Source organism: Trachurus japonicus, chromosome 2 (genome assembly GCF_045865225.1).
Source record: "Trachurus japonicus isolate A0001 chromosome 2, Traja_1.0".
Taxonomy (NCBI): domain Eukaryota; kingdom Metazoa; phylum Chordata; class Actinopteri; order Carangiformes; family Carangidae; genus Trachurus; species Trachurus japonicus.
The window spans coordinates 4,240,673-4,267,214 of record NC_140908.1 but is presented as its reverse complement, the minus strand read 5'-3'; the positions used below and the strand labels follow the sequence as shown (position 1 = coordinate 4,267,214).

The 26,542-nt window shown below is 41.3% G+C and overlaps 1 protein-coding gene across 7 annotated transcripts in view; it reads left to right on the top strand.

The window, feature by feature from the left end:
• Positions 1–26,542, top strand: part of atp11a (ATPase phospholipid transporting 11A) — a 50,248-nt gene that overhangs the window by 4,685 nt on the left and 19,021 nt on the right. For all 7 annotated transcript variants that reach the window (XM_085796330.1, XM_085796321.1, XM_085796311.1 and 4 more), the window contains exons 2-10: positions 22,503–22,625; positions 23,032–23,121; positions 23,322–23,402; positions 24,364–24,471; positions 25,148–25,276; positions 25,798–25,901; positions 25,994–26,041; positions 26,191–26,255; positions 26,426–26,507. In XM_085796330.1, coding sequence (XP_085652456.1) covers positions 22,503–22,625; positions 23,032–23,121; positions 23,322–23,402; positions 24,364–24,471; positions 25,148–25,276; positions 25,798–25,901; positions 25,994–26,041; positions 26,191–26,255; positions 26,426–26,507 — 830 coding nt within the window. The remainder of the gene's footprint in view (positions 1–22,502; positions 22,626–23,031; positions 23,122–23,321; positions 23,403–24,363; positions 24,472–25,147; positions 25,277–25,797; positions 25,902–25,993; positions 26,042–26,190; positions 26,256–26,425; positions 26,508–26,542) is intronic.

Sequence of the window (26,542 nt, the reverse complement as noted above, 5' to 3'; positions counted from 1 at the left end):
ATGTAGAACTAAACACAAATCAAATAAATCAGATTGTTTTACAGTACTTCACTGTAACTTGATTGAGTCTTGGTTCATTTAAAGATGCGATGGAGTTGCCGTGGGCACAGCAACCTTCAGAATAACGTATAAAATAACCAATTATAATGCATAAGTGGAAATAATTTCATTAAAAAATCCCCCCCGTCATTGCTTTTTTCTGAAACAGTCAGCTGCTGAAGAGTGCGAGCTCCATCAAGGGACGGTATCAGTGTTGTAGCGGTAACATTGACAGTGTATTACAGCCCATTGAACAAGGAGACAGATGATGGATTGCCCCGGGTTAATGGTGCGTAGAGGCCTCTATCCAAAGAGAGAGAGACGTTGTTTGAACTTGGGCCATCATAATAACATTGCTCCGGGTTGCCGGTGAAAGTGCTGAGGGGGGCAGCCAGGTACACCTTAATGTTCTCCCTGTCTGAGGGAATGATCGCTGCTCCACTCCGGGCAGGAACACACCATTCCCCATGGTCCTCATGTCAGAGACTCGCACTCGCTGATGGTGCACTCTGCAGGAAGCCCCTCCCTTTCTCTCTCTCTGTGCATTATTTGCCTGAAACGTAAGTTATTGATTATTTGGATTATCGGCTACGACCTCTAACTAAGTCTTCACACAGGAAGTGAAGGTAAATTTCTGCAGACTTGGCAAAAGACCGATCACTTCTGCACGATTGCTTCCTATTAAGTCCCATTAAGGTGGAAAGTTTTACAGTTACTGTTACTGCGCATCAATCCATAATAAAACAGCTGCTTATCTTCTTCTGTCAGAAGGTTATGATGAGTTGACAGTAGTTCTTCCAGGAGCTTCTGTGGTGAATCAGCATTTTTTTTGCTTTTTTGTTTGAATATATCCAAAGTTAATGTTAATGAGTGAGGGTTTAACTCTGTGTTTCCACTGCTTCTCTGTTGTTGTTCACTCTGGTTACGTTTATACTACGATATATCAGATAAAATCACAATATTGAAATGCTGAGGCAACATTATAATGCAGAACGTTGTTTCCCTTCCTATTTGAGCTAGGTGACAGAGTTTATGCTCTGATACCGCGGTAAGATTATGCCGAAATAATCTAGATAGATAAATGCAGCTCACATGGAATGAAAAAAAAAAACCTGAACAGTTTCACAGTTTGTGTGCAGACATGATTGACACAGCGTGAGGTCGATCCCTTTATTTTCGTCATCAGAGAGTTTCAGAGTCAGTGTGCAGTGGCCTGAAGATAGACGTAATGTAGTCATAAACGTCTTTTGTCATTTGGTATAGATGACAATTAATGACTTTCAAACATTTCCCCTGGGGGATTAATAATTGGTCCTACAAAATACTTCAATATTTTGTATATATAATAAGTAATATAATTATATTTTGAAATATTTGATTATACACATTCATTGTGTTGTGAAATAGCAGATTATTTCTCTGACAGTAATCATACCAAGAACATTTATAATTGTGACATTCCTAGCTACATCAGAATAGAAAATAGGTGGGATCTTCCTTTAGGCTTTTATCTCAAACGCTGACATTTGAGTGTGTTTTCCTTCCTCAATGGCTGCTTTATACTACACAATGTGGAGCTCCAGCAGAGGCGGAGTTAAAAGCTTTTCAATGACACCCAAAGGGAGCACTTTGCGAAGCCACTTGTGCAACTTCTAAAAGGTCCTGATATAAACCTTTAATCGCCATTGCCTGGAAGCGCAGGCGATATCCGGCAGTGAGGTTGGTTGCACGTGAAGTTTCGGTATGAAGTCGAAACTGCTGAGCTTTTACATAGTTGAACAACTGTGTGTGCACATGAAACAACATTGATTATACTGTAACATTATCAATGCACTCCGGCAGCCACCACAACAGCGATCCCCTCTAACCGCTCTCAGGCTGTCAGTCTGCCAGAGCAGCACAGTGATATAATACCGAGCCTATACAAAGTCTGTGATGGAGCTGAGGTGGCACGCTGTCACATCCCAGCCCCAAACACACATATTCATCTTTGAGTTGCAATGACGACAGGTTTACATGTGGCTCTCTGAGGATTTGGTGGATGATAATGACACACAGACTGGAAACACTAGAACAATATAAATAATGGAGCTTCGGTCACATTAAATAAATTCCTCTGAGTGCAGCATTACTCAGGGCAGAGCCCGAGTGACAGCAGCTAAACATTTAAAGGTGCCACGTGTAGCATTTTAACATGAATAAATAATAATCAGCGCATAAATATTTTAGTGTAATTGCCGCAAACAAAAGAGGCCACCGCTAAATCTGCACTTTTATTTTCATTGTGTGCAACAAGCTAGAATGTGACTCTAAACCTGCTGCCTTGATTTACAGAAACCATATATCACACACTTAACTGTACGTGGCCTCTCTTGGTTTGTTCTGTATAAGCATCAAACCAGGAGGATGTTCTGCCAGAATTCAGTGCATTTTAAAGGGATAGTTCAACATTTTTTTAGAGCGGCGGAGCAGAGCCGCGAGCTGCTCAGAGCTACGCTACGGAGGTTCATGGGATTTCTTGGTTTCCCTTCATCAAATACACAATCCAACAACTCCACAACGCTCTGGTGGACAAGTTGTGACCTGCATATTCACCACGCTATGAGATGATAACAGAACGTTACCAGACAGAGTTGTTTTAGAGGGAAATTCATGCAAAACCGCTGATGCACGTTCCCGTCGGGGGCAGTTTTTCAGCAAACAGTCTCTGTATTTGCCTCTAAAACAACTCTGAACTATTCTATTGAACTATCCCTTTAACTGCTTTCTACTCACTGAGTAATTTGACTTTGTTTCATAATAAATTCTCCACTGTGTGCATTTTTTACCAGCAGTTGTTGTGTGTCTGTGTGAGGAAGCGCTGCCTGTGTTTAGTCTAGCTTCACCAGCTTCTTGGATCTCAGAAAAGAGCTCTTAATTTGTAGGAATCCACTTCCTCCATGGTTGCTCGACGCGCTGCGCTGCCTGTCAGGTGACTGGTCTCATGGGGGCCACATGATGCCATTAGACTCCCCCGCTCCACCCCCACCCCTCTGACTCGTCCTGTGACTTTTTACTGCCAATGAGATGTGATCATCATCACGCAAATTGCAAAAGCAGTCTCAGGAGCACGTCACGGTGCAGTAAATACGCAAACAAATGATTTAGTTGATGTTACGTCATCCCACTACAGCAAAGCTCTGAGTGTGAGACAGATAGACAGAGAGATAACAGAGTCAGTGCAAGAAGTGAGAGCATGGGAATGGTTAATCTCATGCTTGTGGAGGAGATAATGAAGAACAAACTGAGCATATAGTCGTTTTCTCCGTCCTTGCACCTCTCACATTTGCACCGAGTGTGTTTGTCTTGGTAGGAGACGTAGAAGGGCAGCAGGATTCATGAGGACGGTCGACGGTGCAACACCACGAACAGGACAGAACAGGACAGAGACAGAGAGCAGTGGAGCTCAACAGACCTGAACTCTACGACTGTGGAGTGAAGTCAAGTAGAAACAGCATCAAATCACAGGACAAGATAGAGTAGAAGACACATATACCAGTACATTTATATGAATATTTACATACTGTATATAAACCTTTCAATTGCTATCGAAGAAGAAAGTTAATTGATCCAAAGACGCCCCAAAAAATAGACAGATATGAACCAAAATTACAAAACTAAATGGATTTTTTTGGAAGTTATGATATGATGATAATGAGATGTGGATTGGACGTTTTTGTTGTGCGTGTGCGGTGGAGGTTTTGTTAGGAAACACTTGGTTGATCATGACTAAACTGTGTTTCAAGTTCCTTCAGACCGGGAGGCTGGATGGATGAAAAGTGAAACTGAGGGAGGCTGGAATTAGGACTCGACTGCACTGCATTTCTTTATCAGTTGATCATCATGTGATCGATTTTAAATCCCTGGAGCCCCAGACCAGCTAGAGCGACCAGGAGGGTGGACGGGGGAGTCAGAGAGGCAGACTGAGGAGGAATGGAGGAGAGTGGGCAGACAGACGGAGCGAGGCCTCGTTAACATTAATGCAACATGGCTTCAGTGTTATGCGTGTGTCTGACTGGGGTTTGAATGGACTGCTGCTCAGTCAGTGAGAATGAAGAAGAGGCTGATTCAGGTAAAGCTGTTTTCATTTCCTCACAAATTTCACTTCACTTCCTCCTCACTTTGTGACACTTTTTTTTTTTTGATTTGGCCTCGCTCCATTCATTGTGGCATAGTTTCACTTAGACGCAGCAGTTACCTAGACTAGAGAGACACATGACACTGTGAAAACACCAGTTTATTCTGGATGATTCCTTTGTCACTGCTGGCGTGACCTGAACTTTCATACTGTCATACAATTTATACCTTAAGTTAATCAATAAGACATTTTGCAGACAACTATTTTAACAATTTAAAGCACAAATGCCTTAAAATTCTCCAGTTTCCTCTTCTCTAATCCACATGTGATGCTTTTCTCTTTGTCACGTTCTGTAGATGAGCTGAATAACATGTGGTGTTGATGTAGGGAGGTTTCATTTAAAAAAAAAAACTTTATTTGATGGTTTTCTATTATTTTATTAACTGAGTGATAAATCATCTAATTGAATAAACCCAAAATAACTGGCATATTAATTGTGAATTTTATCCCTGAGTAGTCCCGAAGCAGTGGACACAGCTATTGAGTGTGTGTGTGTGTGTGTGTGTGTCTGTACCATTTCTTGGAATGATTACCAGCAACACAAACAGTGTAATGAACACCATTAGGCAGCTGTGTCCCTACAGGACCGACATTAGGAAGGAGAAGTGCTGCCATTAGCGACGGAGCGGGTGAAAAGTTGGGGAAATAAACCCATCGACAGAAGATCTAAAGTTTTAAAAGCATTTTTTTGGTCGTTTTTTTTTTTTTTTTAACTCGTGAGAGGCGAGCAGCGGTATCGCATTACGTCAGGAAGTGAAAGCACTGGTGTGAGTGAGGTGAAAACACGTCTGCACCCGACCAATAGCTAATGGCACCGTCACCCTGAGGGAGAACAGGGTGTTAGGAAAAATATATCACAGCTTCTCTAAGTGTTTCTGATCAATCAATACCTGATTACTGAGTTCACAGGTGACGGTTGATCAGCTTTTAAAGGGATAGTTCAACATTTTGGCAAATTGGCCCATTGCCATAATCCCTATAGTTTTAACAGTAGGTTTGTTACCTTTAATTGTCGGTGCAAGCTATTTTTAGAACGGCGGAGCAGAGCCGCGAGCTGCTCAGAGCTACGCTATGGAGGCTCATGGGATTTCTTGGTTTCCCTCATCAAACTCATCAAATACACAATCCAACAACTCCACAAGAAGAAATCCCATGAGCCTCCGTAGCGTAGCTCTGAGTAGCTCACCGCTCTGCCCCGCCGTTCTAAAAATAGCTTGCACCGACAGTTAAAGGTAACGAACCTACTGCTATGACTATAGGGGTTATGGCAATGGGCCAATTTGCCAACATGTTGAACTATCCCTTTAACACCCTCGTAGTTCACTTTTATTTTTATTTTAGCAGGTTTCTGGAGTGTGTGGACATAGATATGTATTATTTTATCATAAATGGATCAGAAAAAGCTATTGATCTGATCATGTTTCATCACCTGTGTGTGTTAGAAGGAGGAGGGGGGGGGGGTGAGGTTTGCCTCCCCTGGTGTTACCCAGTCGTAACAGGCCGGTGCTTTTGAACGGCAGCGCTGGAGTTATTTAAAGCCAGTTGAGTGTCCACAGATCAATGCCGGCACTTTGTGTGACCACTCTCTCACAAACACCAGACACATCTATCACAGATTCGCTGAGGGAACGAAAACGGTGCAATAAAAATCACCCCTCAACACTTATGTTATGTCATTTTTCTTTTTAATCGCATGGGGAAATAAACTCTCTGCGTTTTTTTTTTCCGGCCTAATTTCCATTTTGATTTAGAGCTGGATCATTGGTATTTTAGCAATAAACGCTAATGTAATGCTAATTATTTTACAACAGACAGTGTTTAACCGTGTGTATCCTGAATGCAGCTTTAGGTGAAGTCATGGGAGGAGGGTCATGTGACCATCAGCCGCTCTCCTTCTCTCACACACATGGTAGCAGTGTGTAAGTCTGTTCCCTTCTTCTCAAAGAATGACTGTGCTTATACACAGGAAATCCACAACAATGGTTCTCTATGCAGCTCTGAGGAGAAGCACAGTAGTCGGTCTATTAGCCGCTGTCCTGCATCCACTTCATTAAGAGCAATAACTATTTAAATCAGCTTAAAACTTACATAAATCAGAGCCTTTCAATGGCAAACTAAAGAAAGAAAATACTAAAGAAAATACCCTGGGAAAACAGTGAGTTTTTCTAATTTTGGGTCATCAGAGCTGTAAGATTTGCGTCTAAGTGCCAGCCAGACGTTCCGTACAGTAAATGGAAAAATCGGGCGCTTTTTTCCAGTTCCCTGCTGAGATCTAGTGGAAACCAGGCTAATGAATGTCTCTGTATAGCTGACAGAAGCTCTGAGGTTACACACCACCCCTGTTCTCTGAGTGCTCGTCCCATTTCTGTCAATACTGGTCTGTCCGTCTGTCAAAGCAGGGAAACGGTAACTCAGTGGCAAGGGTGCAAAGATAAGACAACCTCTGTTAAAGAGCATGATGATCTCATGGATTCAAAAAACAGATAAGATTAAGTGGAACTCATCCTCCCAGAATATTCAGTCATTTGGGCTCTTATTTTGAAAGTACATTCCCGTTCACACCGCCTCAGTTCTGCACAGATATGCAGCTGCATTTTAAAGCTTATTTATCACTGTTTTATTTATCACTCCTTCCTTTTCCTTTATGTTTACACTTGTCAGCTCAAAGTGCATGACTCTCTTTTGTGTGGCTTAATGATAATAATCACAATTATAAACTAGATTTCATACATAATTGCAGCTTTACAGAGGAAAATACATTAAAACAACAGAGATGACAGCAGCAGACATAGTGGATAATGTAATAAAAGGCCAATAAAACGCTATCAAAGAGCTTCTTGTGGTCAGAGACAGGTGCACTGTGATAACAGGATGATTATCTGATCTTCTCCTCTTCGTGCGTTGTATTGTATTCACCGCCTGTGCAAAAGTGTGAAAAAAAAGCTTACTCACTTCAACACCATGTATCATCCAGGTGATCGCTGCCGTCCACGGCACCTGCGGTCGTGTCGCTGTGATTTATTAATGCAGAGAAAAACCACACGAGCAACGAGTCGGTGTACTGGCGGGGATTTATAACCGTCGCTGCTGCATCACATTATGATTCTGTTACATTTGCATATATATGATCCGTATGTGTGTGTTTGCCTGTCAGTTTGAGCGATGCCTTTCTTTGCTCATCAGTCAAAGGAAGAGGAGAATGTATGGAAGCTCAGGAGGTTCAAATCACTGCTGAGTCTGACTGAGAGTACAAGTTGTAGTGAAGTGAAGTACAAGTGCTGAATCGTAAAGTCCGCTGACTCTGAGTAATACCAACTGTGTGTGTTTGTGTGTTTGTGTGATTGTGTGGATACAAAGCAGCGAGGACTAGAGGGGTCAGATCAGTAAATCCCACACACACACAGACACACACACTCAGAGACAGAGAGACAGACAGTGTGCTTTATAGACTGGCTTGGTTTTAACTGATTATTATTCTGCGGTCTCATCTCTGGTAATGCCACAGTGGTTTGCTGTTTTATCTCCACACAGATTTATCTAAACATGACTCATTTATTCTCTTTTTCTATTTCTCTTGGTTTGTTTTGGGTCTTTACCCCCCCTCTTCCCTCCTCCCCCCCCTCGACACGTAATCGAACATCACAACATAAATCCTCAAGGCGCAACTGCTGAGGGGATTTATTCCTCCGCCCGCTCTGACATTTGACATCTGTAATCACATACACATGTGTTAAAGCTGTGCTCATCTTCATCATCATCATCATCATCATCATCACATGGTCACGGTTCGCTCCTCCTCAGATGTCATGGAGACGACCTGTCAGCCTCCGAACAGCGCAACATGACCGCTGCGTCACGGTTTTAAAGGTTAAGTGTTGGCATTTGAAGGTGCATGATGAGGATTTATCATGAGCTGATTTGGGTCCGGCCTGTTGAGTCCAGGTGAGGCTGAGAGACACGGTGACAGATGGGGAGCACAGCTGGTATTTAATGGGTGTCGCACACACACACACACACACACACACGTTTGTATGGCTATCTTTATGAGGACACTAACCTTAACCGTTACTCTTAAAGGGTACATTTTGGCAAATTGGCCCATTGCCATAATCCCTATAGTTTTAGCAGTAGGTTCGTTACCTTTAATTGTTGGTGCAAGCTGTTTTTAGAACGGCGGAGCAGAGCTGTGAGCTGCTCAGAGCTACGCTACAGAGGCTCATGGGATTTCTTGATTTCCCTCAACAAACTCATCAAATACACAATCCAACAACTCCAAAACGCTCTGGTGGACAAGTTATGACCTGCACATTCACCACGGGAACGCGCATCAGTGGTTTTGTATGCATTTCCCTCTAAAACAACTCTGTCTGGTAACGTTGTGTTATTATCTCATAGCGTGGTGAATGTGCAGGTCACAACTTGTCCACCAGAGTGTTTTGGAGTTGTTGGATTGTGTATTTGATGAGTTTGATGAGGGAAACCAAGAAATCCCATGAGCCTCCTGAGCAGCTCACGGCTCTGCTCCGCTGTTCTAAAAATAGCTTGCACCGACAATTAAAGGTAACGAACCTACTGCTATGACTATAGGGGTTATGGCAATGGGCCAATTTGCCAAAATGTTGAACTATCCCTTTAACCTAACTTAAACTTAACCTAGTTATTATCAACAGCCATTGGAAGGCCAAAATGTTCTCACTCTGACGGTTTAAACCTCAAACTGGTCCTCACATGTGTAGCTCTACCAGAACACTCTGTGTTAATGCCCAGTGATTTAGGTTATGGGATGGGATTCCTCTTATCTCCGTAGCTCAGTAGCAGCACAGAGATAACACACATACAAGAGGCACGTGTGCATGAGTTTGATCGTGTTTGCGGATACATGCCGGGGGATTTAGATGTGTTTAGTTAGAGTGTGCACGTGCATATGTATGTGTGCATGCATAATGTGTGTGTGTGTCAGTGTGGTATCGTAGGAAACAGGTTGTCATTTGTTGAGCCTCTGTTTCAGCGCTGCCTGTTGCAGCCGGAGATAAATACTCAGCGACTGGTCATCAGAGGAAACAAAAAGCTGCGGCTTTAAAGCAACAAAAAACAAAACCAAAACAATGGTCGTGTGTGCGTTGCAGTGATTCCTCTTTTCTCCTCGTAGCGTCCCGTCATGTTATCTTCACTTCTCAGGCAGCAACAACTGTGACTGCAGAGGCTGAGCAGCACGACTGGTTGGTTTGTGCAATAAACCTCTAAAGTATCAGAGCACAGTAAAAACAGCTTTTTATGTCAATAAAACTCCAAACAACCAGTTGCATATCGTTGTCGAATGGAGCTACTTTTTTCCTAGAGAGCAGCACAGTAATAATCTGGTTAACGTGTGGTTTTCTACATCCCATAGTCAGTTTTATGGTGGTTCAGTGATCGTACAATACTACCAACTCATCAGTTCACAGAGGGAGGCGACGGAGGAGCAGACTTAACATCTGTCCCACCAGATGTTGTTCTTGTGTGTGGAGATTTATCCGCTTGTTTCCCTGTCGTCTGGGTGTTTTCGTTTTACATCAGACTGATTTGTGCCAATAATAAATAATCATCTCCAGTGTTGTTCGTCATTATCAGGAATATATATATATATATATGAACTCTGGCCCAGTCTTCCTGCTTTGCTGTGCTGTTTCTATGAGGATGTGTGTGTGAGTCACGTCTCAGTCATGTGCTGTGTGGATGGAGACGATCACAGGGACAGAAATGTGTCTAATCTAATAGAAAGGGTCAAATCTGTCTCTGCAAAGTTTTTCTGTGCTGCTTTGTTGTTTGGAAAAACGGGAAGAGACGACATCATCACCATTTGTGCAACACACTTGCACAGCACCAGCTCTGAGTCTTTCTTTTCCTCTGTGTTTGTAGTGGACCCGTGGGGTTGAAGGGAAAAGGGAAGTGTGGAAATGTGTGTGTGTGTATGAGTGGGTGGGTGCAGCTCTTCCTGTTTACAATATGGTCTTCGGTTCCTAATCACAGTGGGAGTTTTTTTTTTTTTTTTGGGCTCTAATGCTGTGTTCAGGGCCATGTGGGAATAATGTATGTGATGTCATTCAAAAACACAACACGACACTTTTAAATCAGCGTTTACCCTCTAATTTTTAATTATAGTAGTAATTTTATCCTAATTCTAATTTAAACGAGCCCCATTTCATCATATAGTCAAAGCGTCAGGTTGTAAATGTCACTTAAAAATACAGAGATGCAGCAAACATCGCACTTTGACCTAGAAATGATGATGAATAAATTCAACACTAGGGATGTCACGATTACTTGTTTTCACAATTAATCGCGGTATTAAACGCCACAATTAATTAATCGTAAAGATTCCTAAATATCGTCACTTCCCAAATAAGATGATGTCGGAACGTATCGGCAGATGTGCGCAAAAATAAAGGTGAATGCACCGATACAGGTCAATTTATTTAACGTAACATTGAATCGGTAGGAATTTAAATGTTAGTGTGTCATTTGTATTTAAAAAAAAACCCAAAATAAAACAAAAAATGATTAAAATAAATGTAAACATTTGGTATAGATGACAATTTATGACCTGAATATTTCAAACATTTCCCCTGGGGGGTTAATAATTGGTCATATATTAAAGCAGATATCATCGGCACGGCCGTTTCGGCTAATGTTGTGTTCAAGGCAGGCTTTTGAAACCGTAAGTTACAGCTTCAAGTCACAACTACGACTTGGTAGCGTTCCAGGTAACCCGTAGCTCGTGTTTTTACCGTCCTGTTGTCTGTGAAAGTTCCCTATAACGGCCACTCGTAACTTCCGACCCGTGAACTCGTACCAGATCGAACTGGTATGACTTCACAGGAAGGAAAAACACAAAGTACGAGTTTCCTTGAACGCACCATGAGTTAGCAGCCCCCGCCCTTGTCAGGCATCAATTGGTCCTCGTGCTACGTCACCACATTCACGCGCATCCCTTGGCTGCACACACAGCCCTTCATGCCGTTCTCTCCCCTCATTGGATAACACTTGTATCCCACAAGGAAAATTTTCTCCTCGGGTTACAGCAGAGCAGAGTGACGGAGAGACTCGTGTTTAGGCTGAAATACTTCATGTAAGTGATTGCTGACGGAAAATAGGACTATTTAGGACTTATATTAACAAAAACATTCCACTGATATCTGCTTTAATAGATATTTGAAATATTTTGTGTAAACAATGAGTAATGTAATTAATTATATTTTGACTATATTTGATTTTACACATTCATAGTGTTGTGAAATGAATTAGCCTAATGCATAATAATCGTGATAATCGTAATACCGTGATTATTTCTCTGACAATAATCGTACCAAGAAAATTTGTAATCGTGACATCCCTATTCAACACACACTGTACTGTACTATACATACACGCTAAAACAACTTTTCAGTGTTAGTTTCACTTCTTCACACAACTGCTCTGTGCACCTGTGAGGAGTAGAATAGGAGAAGTGGGACTCATCTAAATACAGAACATGCTGTGAACATTGTGCACCATTGTGTCTGTGTAGTGTATGCCCATGCTCATGTATGTTTTTTTTTTTTTGCTCCAAGTCTTTTTATTTATATTTATACATACAAAGATAATGTACAGAGTACATAAATTCAAAAGTATAAATGATCAGGAGTAATACAAATATAAACAACAACCCCCCCCCCCCCCATCCCTGCAACAATATTACTGCACCATTTTTACAATCTTGTGTTGAGTTGGTATGCAATTACTTGTATTACATGCATCGTATACATATCAATATTTATATAAATAAAAAAAAAGTGACACAATTAGAATAGTAAGAAAAATAGTCGTTAATTAAACCAAAACAGCATGATAAACAAGTAAATAAAAAAAAAATAAATAAATAAAATAAAATAAATAAATAAAAAATCAACAAGTGATTGAGAGTGGTCCTTGTGGGTTTCAAATTGTACATAATACAGTATCAGTCATATAAAACACCAAAATTAGTGACATCTTATTTCTCTATATAACTTAAAAACGGTCTCCATGTAGCATGAAATTTTTGAATACATCCTCTTGTAGAGTAACGAATCTTCTCTAGTACCAAATGATGTAGAAGGTCATTAATCCACATCTTAAAGGTTGGGGGAAGCTTCTCCTTCCACTTAAAAAGTATTAATCGCCTAGCTATAAGAGATGCAAAAGCTATCATATCTGTGCCTGGCGGTTAAGGTGAGTATCTTGTTGAGTTATTCCAATATGGCAGTAATGGCAGAAAGTTCAATAGGTACTTGTAAAAACATCTGAAAAAGTTTTAAATATTGACTGCCAGAAGTTGTCTAGTTTTGAACAAAACCAGAAACATATGCGAGAGGGTAGCTGGTGCTTGCCTGCATCGATCACAAATGGGATCGACGTCAGGTGCAAACTTTGCTAGTCTCACTTTAGACCAATGAAGACGATGCATGACCTTGAACTGGATAACTGTATGTCGTAAGCAGATTGAAGAGGAATGTATTCTATCTAAAGCTCTTTCCCAAATCTCCTCAGGAAGTTCAAACCCCAAATCGTCCTCCCACTGAATCTTTAATGATGTCAAGGTTCCAAATTATATGTATTTAGTAAGGAATATATGTTCCCAATATTCCCTTTGGAACCTGAATTAAGCTTAAGAATGGAATTTAGGAGGGTATTGGAGTGGTTGGGATGGGAAGTGAGTAAATGATGTTGATATGAAACTACGGAGCTGCAAAAATCTAAAAAGATGGGAGTTTGGGATGTTAAATTTAAATTTTAATTGATCAAAAGATGCAAAAATATTATTAATAAATAGATTCTCTATTGTGGCAACTCCTCTATTAGCCCATTCATGAAAAGCACCGTCTATGATTGATGGCATGAACTGTGGTTTTTTGTTATAGGAGCACAAGTGGGCAGGTCCTTGAGAGAAAAACTCCGTCTGAACTGTTTCAGAATTTTTAAAAGATTGTTTCACAATTGGATTTAAGGTGAATTTAGATATGGAATCCAGAGAGGAAGTTTTGAGCATAGAAGTGAGTGTAAAGAAGCATGAAGACAAGAGGAGTTTTCCATTCGTAACCACTCAGGGGTGGTGTCACCATATGGAGAGTCTTTCCAAAACAACATAGACCTAATATTGGCAGCCCAATAGTAAAACTGGAAGTTAGGGAGGGATAATCCTCCATGTTTACGATGTTGTTGTAAGATCCTTTTCCGTATTCGGGGGTTTTTCTGTTCCATATAAATCCCGACACCAAATTGTCCACTGACATGAAAAAGGATTTAGATAGGTGTAGGGGAATGCACTGAAATATGTACAGGAATTTGGGCAAAACATTCATTTTAATTATGTTAATTCTGCCTCCTAGTGACAGGGGGAGTAGACTCCAACGTTCCATATCTCGCTTAAGGTTAGCCAATAATGGTGAAAAATTTGCTTTGAATATGTCTTTAAAGGCATGTGTTATCCAGATTCCTAAATATTTAAATTTTTGTGGACTGACTTTAAGCGGAATAAACTAAAGTCAATTTGCTTAGCTGCTATAATCACTGGCATAATTTCACACTTCTGTAGGTTAATTTTATATCCTGATATTTTTGCCGAATTCTTCAAGCAGGTTTAGAGTATTTGGTAGGCTAGTTAAAGGGTGAGAGAGATATAAAAGCATATCATCAGCATATAAGGATACCTTATTATCCGAGTCATATCTCCGAATTCCCTTTATATTGATTTCACCACGTAAACGCTAGAGCCAGTGGCTCAATCGCAATAGCGAACAGGAGTGGCGACAGAGGACAACCCTGTCGGGTGCCACGGTGGAGAGGGAAGTAGGAGGAGAGGTTATTGTTTGTTCGAACAGCCGCAAGTGGAGACGAATACAGAACTTTAATCCAGGAAATGAATTTTTCACCAAAGCCGAATTGTTTGAGAGTGTAGAAGAGATAATCCCACTCCACCCGATCAAACGCCTTCTCTGCGTCAAGTGATAGTAATATTTTCTGGAATGTCGGGTGAGTGGGACCATAAAGAATATTAAATAGGCGTCTAATGTTAAAAAAGGAGTGGCGACCTTTAATAAAGCCAGTTTGGTCATCGGCTACAATTGAGGCAAGACCGCTTCTAAGCGGCAGGCCAGCATTTTGGAAAGGATTTTACTGTCTACATTTAAGAGTGAAATGGGACGGTATGAGCCACAATCTAGAAGGTTTTTATCTTTTAGGAATAAGGGAGATGGTCGCTTGTCGCATAGTTAGAGGAAGAGAACCAGTGGCAAGTGACTCCTCGAATACAGAAAGCAGGATAGGAGACAGCTGATCTGCAAATTTTTTTAAAGAATTCGCTCGGAACCCATCGGGTCCTGGGGACTTTCCAGCTTGCATGAGCTTAATTGCATTCATAAGTTCCTGTACAGAAAATGGTTTATCTAGCTCGGATGCAGTATTGTTATTAATTGTGGGGACATTTATTTTCCTGAAAAATGAATCAAATAGGACATGGTCGCCAAAGATTCACTATCATACAGCTTGGAGTAAAATCTATGAAAACATGAATTAATTTCAGAGTGATCTATATGTTTAGTGCCCGATTCATCGTTTATCTCAGCTATAGTTCTATCCCACAGTTTTCTGGTGGAGCTGATGGGCTAGAATCTTCCCTATCTTTTCACCACATTCGTATGTTTTACTCTGTGATTTTATTTATTAGATTTTCAATTTGTCTTGTTGATAGCAGATTGAACTCTGTTGAAGAGTCAATCGCAGTTTGAATAAATCATCAGAATGGGGTGACAGCAAGTGTAGTATCTAATTTGAGAATATCATTTGTTAGCTGTTCAAGTTTCATATTGTGACGTTTTCTTTGTTGTGCGCTATATGATATTATTTGACCCCTCAGGTACGCCTTCATGGATTCCCACATTGTTAAAGGAGACATTCCTGGAGTCTGGTTATGCTCGAGGAAGAAAGTTATTTCGGAAGAGATACATTTAATGAAGTCCTCATCTGAAAGTAATAAAGTATTAAGGCGCCAGGGGTGATAGTTGGCATGGGAAATTGGTATACATAAAGTCATCAACAGGGGAGCGTGATCTGAGATAATTATGGCTTGATACTCACACTTTTTTTATTAATGGAAGAAGCCTTTTATCCAAAAAGAAATAGTCTCTATGCGCGAGTATGTTCCGTGGACCGGTGAAAAGAAGGAATAGCTTCTAGCCGTAGGATTTTGAAATGCGCCATGTATCAACTATACCATTCGTATTAAGAAAAAGCTGCAGTTGAGACGCTGCACTGGATTTGGACGCAGTTCTAGGGTGAGCTACGGTCCAGAGTAGGTGATAATGTGCAGTTCATATCCCCTCCGAGGATAAGATGATGTGTGTCATGTTAGGGATATGAGCAAAGAAGTTTATAAAAAAAGAACTGTCAATCCCAATGTGGTGCGTATACGTTCGCTAGTACAACTGGTGTATTATACAGTCTGCCCACCACAATTACATAACGCCCTGAGGAGTCTGTTTCAACCTTTGACATAACAAATGGGATGTTCTTATCAACAAGGATGGCCACACCTCTAGATTTGGAATGAAAATTAGAATGATATGATTGCCCAATCCATCCTCCCCTGAGTCGAAAATGGTCAAAGGTTCGGAGATGCTCTCCTGGAGAAAGGCAATTCCCACCTTTAAATTTTCTCAAATGAGTCAATACTTTCTTTCGTTTAGTGGGGTGGTTCAAGGATTTTACATTCCAGCTTATAAAGGTTACGTCACAATTAGTTGATTTATTTGAAAAGTCTGTGTTAGTCGTAGCCATATTCAAAATAGGGAAAGATTAGCGATGCACTAAGTCTGCCTGTATTTATAGTTTCAAAAATGTTGAAAGGACCTTTAAAATATGAGTAAACATGACCAATGGACCAAGAGAAAAAGAAAAGAAAACCGATTGTAAACCCAGGTACAGTAAATCCCCAACCCTCACCTGAAGGAACTAGGTGACTCCCAAACCCCTCGCAACAGTATCTACACATTTAAGTGCTTGTATGAGGATACACTAGCTCTAAAAGAACAAACTCTGCTGTAGAACATAGTTTTGTATAAGGCACCTTAGAAAATTTTTTAAATTCAAAAGTTTTTTTTTTTTTTTTTTCCCTTTAAAGACAACAAAAATATTTCTTCTGTTGTCTAAGTGCTGAGTAAACAGAAAAGAAAATGATACTGATAGTGACACAACAGTATACTGACCATTCAAATTATTATCTGTTGTAAACAAAAACAAAAGAGTGAAAAACAGCACAGTTTTGATAACTTAGGTGCTCTCTACTTCTTCATCTGGAACAAACTGGAGCCATTTAGCTCTGTAGAGTGTATCAGTCAAGGTGATGTGTTTGCGTGACAGGGATGGACAGCACCAACCTTATTCAGACGTAGAATTTAGCTATTCTCACCATTTCAAGTCCTGGTCAGTCTTTGGAAGAGTCCGGTAGGATTCTGGTTTTCACGTAGGTCATGGCTTCTCCCGCATTTTGAAACTGCTTCTCAGTTCGTTATGCGGGATCCGGAGCCGTGCTGGGTAGAGAAGACCGTATTTAACACCGTCTCGTCCACGAAGTAGTCGTCTCACCTCGCTGAAGGCGGATCTGGCCTGCACGACGCTCGGGGGGTAGTCCGGGAAGATGGAGATGTCGGTCCCTTTGAACCGGAGCGGCCCGGGCTCCCTGGCGCGGCGGAGGATGTCAGCACAATCTTGGTAGTAGTGGACTTTTGCCACGATGACACGGGGTTTACCGTCTTGGTTTCTCGGCTGTAGACCCCTGTGGGACCGATCGATCAGGACTTCTTTGTCTATTTTTAGCACTTCTCTTAACAATTTGGAGACAGCTGCCGGTGTGCTTGAGCCTGGAGTCTCTGGGACATTTAGTATGCGGATGTTGGAGCGTCTCATTCTTCCTTCCATATCAAGACATTTCTCCCGCAGGCTGCCGACCTCTGTCTCGAGTTTCCCCACTTTTGTTAACAATGTAGTCACGTCGTCTGAGCATGACGAGAGCCCCTGCTCCATGTGTGCCACTGTTGTTTTCATCGTCTCCACGTCGGAGCAATAGCCGCGGTAATTGTTTGCTAGCTCCGTTTTTACTGCCTGTAGCTCGTACTTGATGTTTTCAAAATCTTCGGCCAGAGCGGTCTTGAGTTCCGACCTGAGCAGCATAGCTATGTCCATTTTCAACTCTGTGAGGATTTCTGCTTTCAGGTCCGCGACATCCATTTGGTCTTCAGGCTCAGGTGTGTTACACCTGGGTGGTGAATCACTCGGGCTTGAGGCTTTGGGCCCAGTTGCGTTAGCTCCTCTGGTGAACTCAAATTTTCGCAAATTGTAGGCCATTCGCGCTGCGGCGTCACAATAAAAATGATAAACAGAAAAAGAATGAACTCAGAACGATGTGTCGTAGTTTTCTGTTGGTATAAGGTGCCTAAAAAATAACTTTTAACCGAAATTCAGCAGAGCATGTTGCTTGTGCTGCCTACTCCATCGCCTGCTCGCTAGCCCTGCTCATGTATGTTTGATGTGGCAGGGATATGTTTTCCTCTGTGTGTAATGGGCTCCCTGTGCTTTCTAGTAGCGTATAGCTGTAAGGAAAGTGGATGTGGGCGCCGACTGGGCCGGACAGAGACAAAGCCTCCAGCTCTCTCCATCCTCCCCTCCTGACCACAAATGTTTCCCTCCCAACTATAAATACACTCCTGAAAACCTGCCGCGTCCTGAAACATGAAACGCAGTGAAAAGTGATTATCGAGGTCCAGAATAGCCCAAAGTCTCGGGTTACGTCCAGAGGCTGAAGGCCCCGAGCTGATACGGCTCAGTTTTTATTTTATAAAGATGCTTTTTTCATTCGATTAAACAACAGACAGGCTCTTCATGTAAAAAGCCTGAATCCGGATGAGAGCGAAACGTAATCGATAGGATAGAGAGAGCCAGAAAAAAAAAGAAGCCAGCTTAGAGGCCATCCGGGTTGTGGTGAGAGATGGAGAGAGGGAAGAGGTGAGAAAACCAATAAAGCTGCATTAGATGCCAGTTAGACAGGAGGCCGACTGTGCCAGACTCATGACATAATCACAGCTTCCATGCAGATTCATTACAGGATCATTAGTTAACGTCTCTATGAACGTGTTCTGCACATAAATTTACAAACTTCAGGTAAAAGTCAATGACAATATGTGCATTTAAAGGGGAGACACTACAGGTGAATAGGGTAAAAATTTTAACTAACAGATTTCACCATGAAACTTCCCAAGTTTATCACTCACATTAAGACAAATATTTTTTGTATTACAAGTTTTGTCAAATGTTATGTTTAAATATGTAAATGAGGCAATATCTAATGAAATATGCGCTCATTTGCATACATTTCCAGAACAGAAATCTGTTCAATGGATAAAGCTACTTTCAAAATTCTTGTTTTATTTTGTTTTTACAGAGGAGGATTTTGGATATCTCATTTTATCACTCTGTAAATGAGAAAATACTGTCACCAGCCCTAAAAAAAAATCAACTTTCGCCATGTTTTTAGGAATAAAATGTTGTATAAATCAGGCTGTGAATGATATATCAACAATCCCCTCTGTAAAAACCTTCAGAATACAGACAGGAATAAAACTGGAAGGTTTGGTGTCTGTAAGAGCTGCTGAAGTGGAGATTTAGCTCATTTTACATCCTATACCGTAGCTGAAGTTGCAGCTGGACTCATGACCATTAATGAAACTCTGTGTTCATATTTCAGCCTTTATTTGTCTTAGTTACTAATGTATTCAATGTAAAATAGAAGAGTTAGGTCAGTGATGATCATCACACCACAGCAGCATCAGCAGCTGCAGGAGACACGAACCAGCCGCTGCTTTTCATTATGAAAAAGCGATCGTCCAATCCGACGTCAGCGTTCACGAATAGATAATGGTGCCGCCGGCGGGGCCATCATGTTTGTGTGCTCGTGGGGGAGAGTGAGTGTAAGAAATGTGTTAGGTGAGGCAGACGGAGCAGGCAGGTGGGCGCGAAGAGGAGGAGGAGGAACAGCAACACTGTGTGTGTGTGTGGGCGATGGAGTTGGCAAGCTGTCCTGGTCTGTGATCTGGTTTTCATCTCCTCATCAGCCTCTGATTCCAGGCTGCGTCTGTATTTATTTTACAACCGGTTATTAATAGGGAGGAGAAGAAAAGTCATTGGTGCAGCAGCAGCATCAGCCGCCTCAGGAAGTGTAAAGGAGGGAGAGAGATGCTATCCTTCTTGGAGATATCAGCTTCTATTCCTTCACCAGTTTTTTTTCTTCAGATGAAATTAAGTTTATTTGCCATTTGTACATTAGTTAAGCTACACAGTAATTCTTGTGCAGAGGACACTCGGAGTGCAAACATGCAACAAACATGTACAGATAAGCAAGTGCACACAATTAAGGACCTTAAGGATATTGCACATTTTTTGCCATTAGTTTCACTGTGTCAGGGAAGAAATTGTTGTAAAAGCGTGTTTTTGGTGTGATGATGCAGAGTGTGTGTGCTTAAAGGGATAGTTCAACATTTTGGCAAATTGGCCCATTGCCATAATCCCTATAGTCATACAGTAGCAGTAGGTTCGTTATCTTTAATTGTCGGTGCAAGCTGTTTTTAGAACAGCGAAGCAGAGCCGTGAGCTGCTCAGAGCTACGCTTACGGAGGCTCATGGGATTTCTTGGTTTCCTGAGAGAAAAAGAAGTGAAGTCCGCACTCTGTATCAAGCTCCTCTAATGTTTATTGTGGAACGATCAATGTTTCGATCCCTGTGGATCTTCGTCAGGATTTCTTGGTTTCCCTCATCAAACTCATCAAATACACAATCCAACAACTCCAAAAGGCTCTGGTGGACAAGTTGTGACCTGCACATTCACCACGCTATGAGATAATAACACAACGTTACCAGACAGAGTTGTTTTAGAGGGAAATTCAGAGACTGCTTGATGAAAAACTGCCTCCAACGGGAACGTGCATCAGTGGTTTTGCATGAATTTCCCTCTAAAACAACTCTGTCTGGTAACGTTGTGTTATTATCTCATAGCGTGGTGAATGTGCAGGTCACAACTTGTCCACCAGAGCGTTTTGGAGTTGTTGGATTGTGTATTTGATGAGTTTGATGAGGGAAACCAAGACGAACCTACTCCTAAAACTATAGGGATTATGGCAATGAGCCAATTTGCCAAAATGTTGAACTATCTCTTTAAGGAGAATGTATGTGTGTGTGCTGTCTCTGATGATGCTCCGTGCCTCCTTTCCCTCCGTTTCCACTCCTTTTTCTCTCCTGTAGATAATTGGAGGTCACGGGATATAAATAGCTCCATTTTAAACGAGGTAATCTTAGAGCAGTGGGTTAACTGGTTACTGTGTGTGTGTGTGTGTGTGTGTGTGTGTGTAAAATGGACAGACAGAGAGACAGACAGAGAGAGAGAGTATAGAAACTGGGCCATGCTGCCTCTTGACACTCAATCTCATTGACCGGCCACAGATTACTGTCACCTCTCGTTAGCTTGTGTATGTGTGAACGTGTGTGTGTGTGTGTGTGTGTAAGTGTCTGTATACACACACACACACACACCATATAGTGAGAGAGACTAACAGCGTGTTTATTTGTTGTGATGGCAGTGATGGACGGCTGCCAGCCCAGCGGACATGTACAGGCGCAGGTGGTTAAAGATGGCCGTGGCCCGCTGGGACATGAACGCCCTCTGGACACACGGCTGTTGATGCCTTTTTTTTCTCATTTTAAAAACATTACACACACTTTAAAAAACAAAAAAACAAAACACACACACCTTCAAAATGTTTTAAACTCAGCTGAATTGAGAAATAGGACACGAATACAACAGAAAGTTTTTTTGTGTTGGTTTTGTCCAGTAAAAGTTGGAGAAATGCAGTTTTCACAGGAGTAGTGCTGCATAGACATGATAACATGATATAAATGGGATTTTATGGGAATTATTGGGAATTTATGGGAATCAACAGGAAATTGGGGGTAATTTAAAAAAAACTGTATCATATCCAAACATAAATGTAAATATTTAGTTTTGTCATAAGCAGACATCCATGCATCCAAAAAAAAAAAACAATTAAAAAACATGACATTACAACAGATTTATTACTTTATCAAGTTTTCATTCTTGTATGAACAATCAATTCTTTTACTGAACAACAAAAACATGGATGTTGAGTAAAAAAAATGCTTAATTGAGGAATAACATATAGATATTCATGTGTACTTGCATTAAATCTGGTTGTTTAAGGGCCAAATTTCAGATTTATTCCCGGGAATTTTGCAAACCTAGTTTTGTCCAATAAAAGTTGGAGAAATGCAGTTTTCACAGGATTAGTGGGCTGCATAGACATAGCACTTATGTGTGTGTGTGTGTGTTACCTAAACCCAGCTGGTCATAAAGTGTGTGTATTCCCCTGCGAGTCCAGTCCTGCCTGAAATACTTTAAGCTGCAGCGTTTGAGCACTCTGCAAAAACTCTCCAGTCTAATGTCTGTTTGTTCTTGTTTATGTAACAGCCAGGCTGTGAGCGTCTCTCTCTCTCTGTGTGTGTGTGTGTTCGGATTATTAGTGCTTAGTTTGATTTAATCACAAAGTAACAGATACGGTTTATTCTTTTTTTGTGGAAGTTGTGCTGTGAGATATGAGATGGAAAAATGCCAGAACGCGACACAGGAAAGCAGGAGAAGAGGTAAATGAGGCAACAGATGAGCAGGGACACTGGAATGTGCCCACTCACTGCTGTTTTAGATGAAATCTTTTATATATCATCTGCAAGAGTTGGTGCATGTGGTGTTTTTTTAGATTTTAAAGATTTCACACCAGTTAAATTATTATTTTCCAACCTGAAGACGAGAAAAACAAAAGAGGAGCCCTCAGGTGTCTGCTTAATCTATTTGTATATATTCAATTGTGTGTGTGTGTGTGTGTTTGTGGGAGTGTGTGTGTGTGTGTGTTCTGCATTCCAGCCTGAGTCACATGCATGTCTGTGTATCCGTGGCAACAAAAGCGTTCATTCATTGAGGAGAAATTACTCATTCATTGTAACGCTCTGTAAACGTCTGTGACTCTGTGTGTGTCACAGTGTGTTCTGATATTAGAGTGTAGGAGGGAGAGAACTGACATTGTGAAATCGTCTATTATTCAATCGTGCGACAAAATACAGTGTAAAAATTACGTGCTGCTCACTCTTCGATGTGTGTGTGTGTGTGTCCCTGCAGTGTGTTGGTGAGGAGAACTGGGTGGACAGCAGGACCATTTACATCGGACACAAGGAGCCTCCGCCTGGAACCGAGGCCTTCATACAGCAGAGGTTTCCAGACAACAGGATAGTGTCGTCCAAGGTCAGCAAACCTCCCACCAACACACACACACACTGTATTATGGAGAAGACCGAACAAAAACGCAGCTCAGAGTCAGTTAGTCCCATTACAGGTGAGAGAGCAGGGCTCAGACTAAAGGTTATTATTATTATTTAATTAGAAAGGACGTGAAAAACCATCGTTCTGTACTTGTGATGTGTTTTTGAGTCACATTTCTATGAATAATCTTTATTTAAGCTGCACTTTACTGAACAAAGTTCCAAAAATGCTGCACAAAAAGAGAAAAACAAGCAACAAAACAGCAAAATGATGACGTAATTTAAATAAAAACTCAACAGAAATAAAAGATTTTGTGAAAAGAAAAAGTAAGATGTGATTAGGTTTTTATTATTTATTATGTATGAACATATTTGGGTTTTTTTTCCAGTACACATTTTGGAACTTCATCCCGAAGAATATGTTCGAGCAGTTCAGGAGAGTCGCCAACTTCTACTTTCTCATCATATTTCTGGTCCAGGTAAAAAGCTTTTTACTCAACTCGACTTTCTTATTATTATTTCCTACAGTTGCGTGTTCAGGTGTGTGTCACAGCAGGTTTTAGTTGTGTAAGATGATCACTTAGTGCCATTTTTACAACTCTGTGTCTTGATTTATTCTTCATCCTCACTCAAACAGCACTGTGCATGTGTGTGTGTGTGTGTGTGTGTGTTATTGCAGCTGATCATCGACACTCCCACCAGTCCCATCACCAGCGGGCTGCCTCTCTTCTTCGTCATCACAGTCACTGCCATTAAACAGGTGAGACATACAGTATAATAAGAGTTCATTGTTATCACTGTGGCTGTCTTTACACCGCAAGGTTCAAGTAGCTCAGATCGGATCTGTGACATGAACGACGTGTAAACGGGACAAAAACTCAAGGAATCGGATGTTGACAGATCAGATTCAGGAACCTTATTTTGTAAGGACAGACTAGATGTTCACTTTGTAAACAGTGACGTGTTGGATATAAACTCTAACTTATAATAATTATGGAATTATAACGTGACCTAATAAATCTCCCGTCTTCAAAAAAAATTTCACTGGCTTATCTCCTCTTCAGCAGGCTGTTTCACACAGGTGTAAATGCAGATATCAGATATGGGTCACTCACTTCTGATCAAATCAAATCAAATTTAACTTTATTTGTCCCGCAGGGGAAATTCGTCTTGGGCCAAGTAGCGCAGGAAAAACAGCTGCCGTGTTCATAACTACCTATACACATGGTTTATACAACAGTATCAATGACATACATACCCAAAAAGTGCGCTGAGTGCAATAAATAGGTTAAAATACAGAGTTCGGATGATTAGGATACAGGGTTCAAATAAAACATACTAACTGTAGGTGTTTTTCTTTCTTTTCCCTGCATAAAACAACTTACGGACCTTATGTGAAGCTTTAACTTAAACTCTTAAATGTTCCTTTGCACTGAACAACATGAGCACTTTATGTGAAGTCTTACTGTACGTACTTTTTTTTCTTTCTTTTAAAAAAAAAAAACAACCCTTAGTCTTATGATTGCTGGTATGCGATAGACTAAATAAACTAAAAAAACAAAAAAGCAGGGAGCATCAATTATATGATAGAACATGTAAATAGACAGTCAAAAAAAAAAATTGGATATAGGCAATAAATCAGAATTGGGCATTAAGGCGTAAATGTTGCTGCTCATCCTGCACACACTTTATCATACTCTGTCTCTCTCTGTCTCTCTCAGGGATATGAGGACTGGTTGAGACACAAAGCAGACAACTCCGTCAACCAGTGTCCGGTCCACGTGGTGCAGCACGGGAAAGTGGTCCGCAAGCAGAGCCGCAAGCTCAGGGTAAACCACTCTCTCTCACTCTCACCCCGGCTTTGAGTGCGTTTGTTGTGTGTTGGCTCATGCAGCCGGGGCCGAGGGATTTTCCTGCTGCTAAGCCGCTGCCGTCTGTTTGTGTTTGTTTGTGCGAGTGTGTGTTGTAGGTCCATGTTTAAGAGCAATTTAGCATTTAAAAAAAAAAATCTGTCACATTAAATATATGTTATGTAACATTCGTAGAGAGAGAGATATTCCAGTTCAGACGACAGATACCGAGGATCTGTCACAGTCTTGTGGGAGAACAAATGTCGGCGGTTGTTGGCTGAACTTGAGGAGTCTGCAGGTGGTGAAGCAGAAGGTTTAGCTTGTTATCCCAACTGTATTAGGAGAAAGTGCATTAGCGAATGCTGAGGAGATAAGTGCATGTTGTTGGAAAATCAGTGCATGAGTTTACGTCTCGTAATCTGAGGCCTCATCTCGAATGATGGAGGTGGTGGTGGTGCTTTAACAAATCCAGTGGTTGGTGAACCAGAGCAGACAAAAGGGTGGAGACAGATCTGACCACATCATCTGAAAAAAAAATAGATTTGAATGTGCAAACACGTCGCAACTGGTGCTCTCATGTGACCTGAGCAGAAGGAAGTGGATTCAGTATAAGCATTTAAATGTTTGTGTGTGTGTGTGTGTGTGTGTTTCTCAGGTTGGCGATGTCGTCTTTGTGAAAGAGGATGAAACTTTTCCCTGCGACCTCATTCTTCTCTCCACGTCTCGAGATGACGGGACCTGCTACGTCACTACGGCCAGTCTGGATGGAGAGAGCAGCCACAAGGTGTGTGTGTGTGTGTGTGTGTGTGTGTGTGTGTGTGTGTGTGTGTGTGTGTGTGTGTGTTTATTGCAACCTAACATTTTAATCTATTATTTATTTATTTATTTATTTAAAGGGATAGTTCAACATTTTGGCAAATTGGCCCATTGCCATAATCCCTATAGTCTTAGCAGTAGGTTCGTTACCTTTAATTGTCGGTGCAAGCTATTCTTAGAACAGCGGAGCAGAGCCGTGAGCTGCTCAGAGCTACGCTACGAAGGCTCATGGGATTTCTTGGTTTCCCTCATCAAACTCATCAAATACACAATCCAACAACTCCAAAACGCTCTGGTGGACAAGTTGTGACCTGCATATTCACCACGCTATGAGATAATAACACAACGTTACCAGACAGAGTTGTTTTAGTGGGCCAATTTGCCCAAATGTTGAACTATCCCTTTAACTCAGGTGAAGGTTACCAGTTTACAGTCACCGATGCTTCATGTTTTTATGTCTCTTCCTCTGCTCCTGCTTCCTACTCTCAGACCTTGTATGCAGTTCAGGACACCAAAGCCTACAACACAGAGGAGGAGGTGGACTCCATTCACGCTACTATAGAGTGTGAACAACCACAGCCGGACCTGTACAAGTCAGTGCAACAAACAAACACACATGCACACACACAGACACACACAGGTTTTAAAGACAGATATCTGACACTGTCTCCTCTGTCCGACACAGGTTTGTGGGTCGTGTCAACATCTACATGGACAACGAGCCAGTGGCCAGGTAAAGATTAAGATTTCTCTCTTTTTACTTTATTTTTTACAGTTGTGACCTGAGTTTTTGTGTATTGTGTGTGGTAGTAGTACAGTACACTTACAAACAAATAAAAAAAACAAATAACCTCTCCTGTTTTTGTTTTATTTGGTGTGTAGACCGTTAGGATCTGAGAACCTGCTGCTCCGAGGGGCCACACTCAAAAACACACAGTACATCTATGGTAAATATCACCTGCAATAAAGAAATAAAACACTATTGTTTGATAAGAAATGATATTATATTAACTCAGAGCTTTAAAGCTTTCAAACTCCACTGATGAATACAGCAAGGAGGAAAAAAACGCTAATAAATGGACCATGTGTTAAGATTTCTGTCTCCTCCTCCCTGCAGCTGTTGCCATCTACACGGGCATGGAAACCAAGATGGCGCTCAACTACCAGTCCAAGTCTCAGAAGCGCTCTGCAGTGGAGAAGTAAGATCTCCCTCCCTCCCTCCATCGCTGAAATA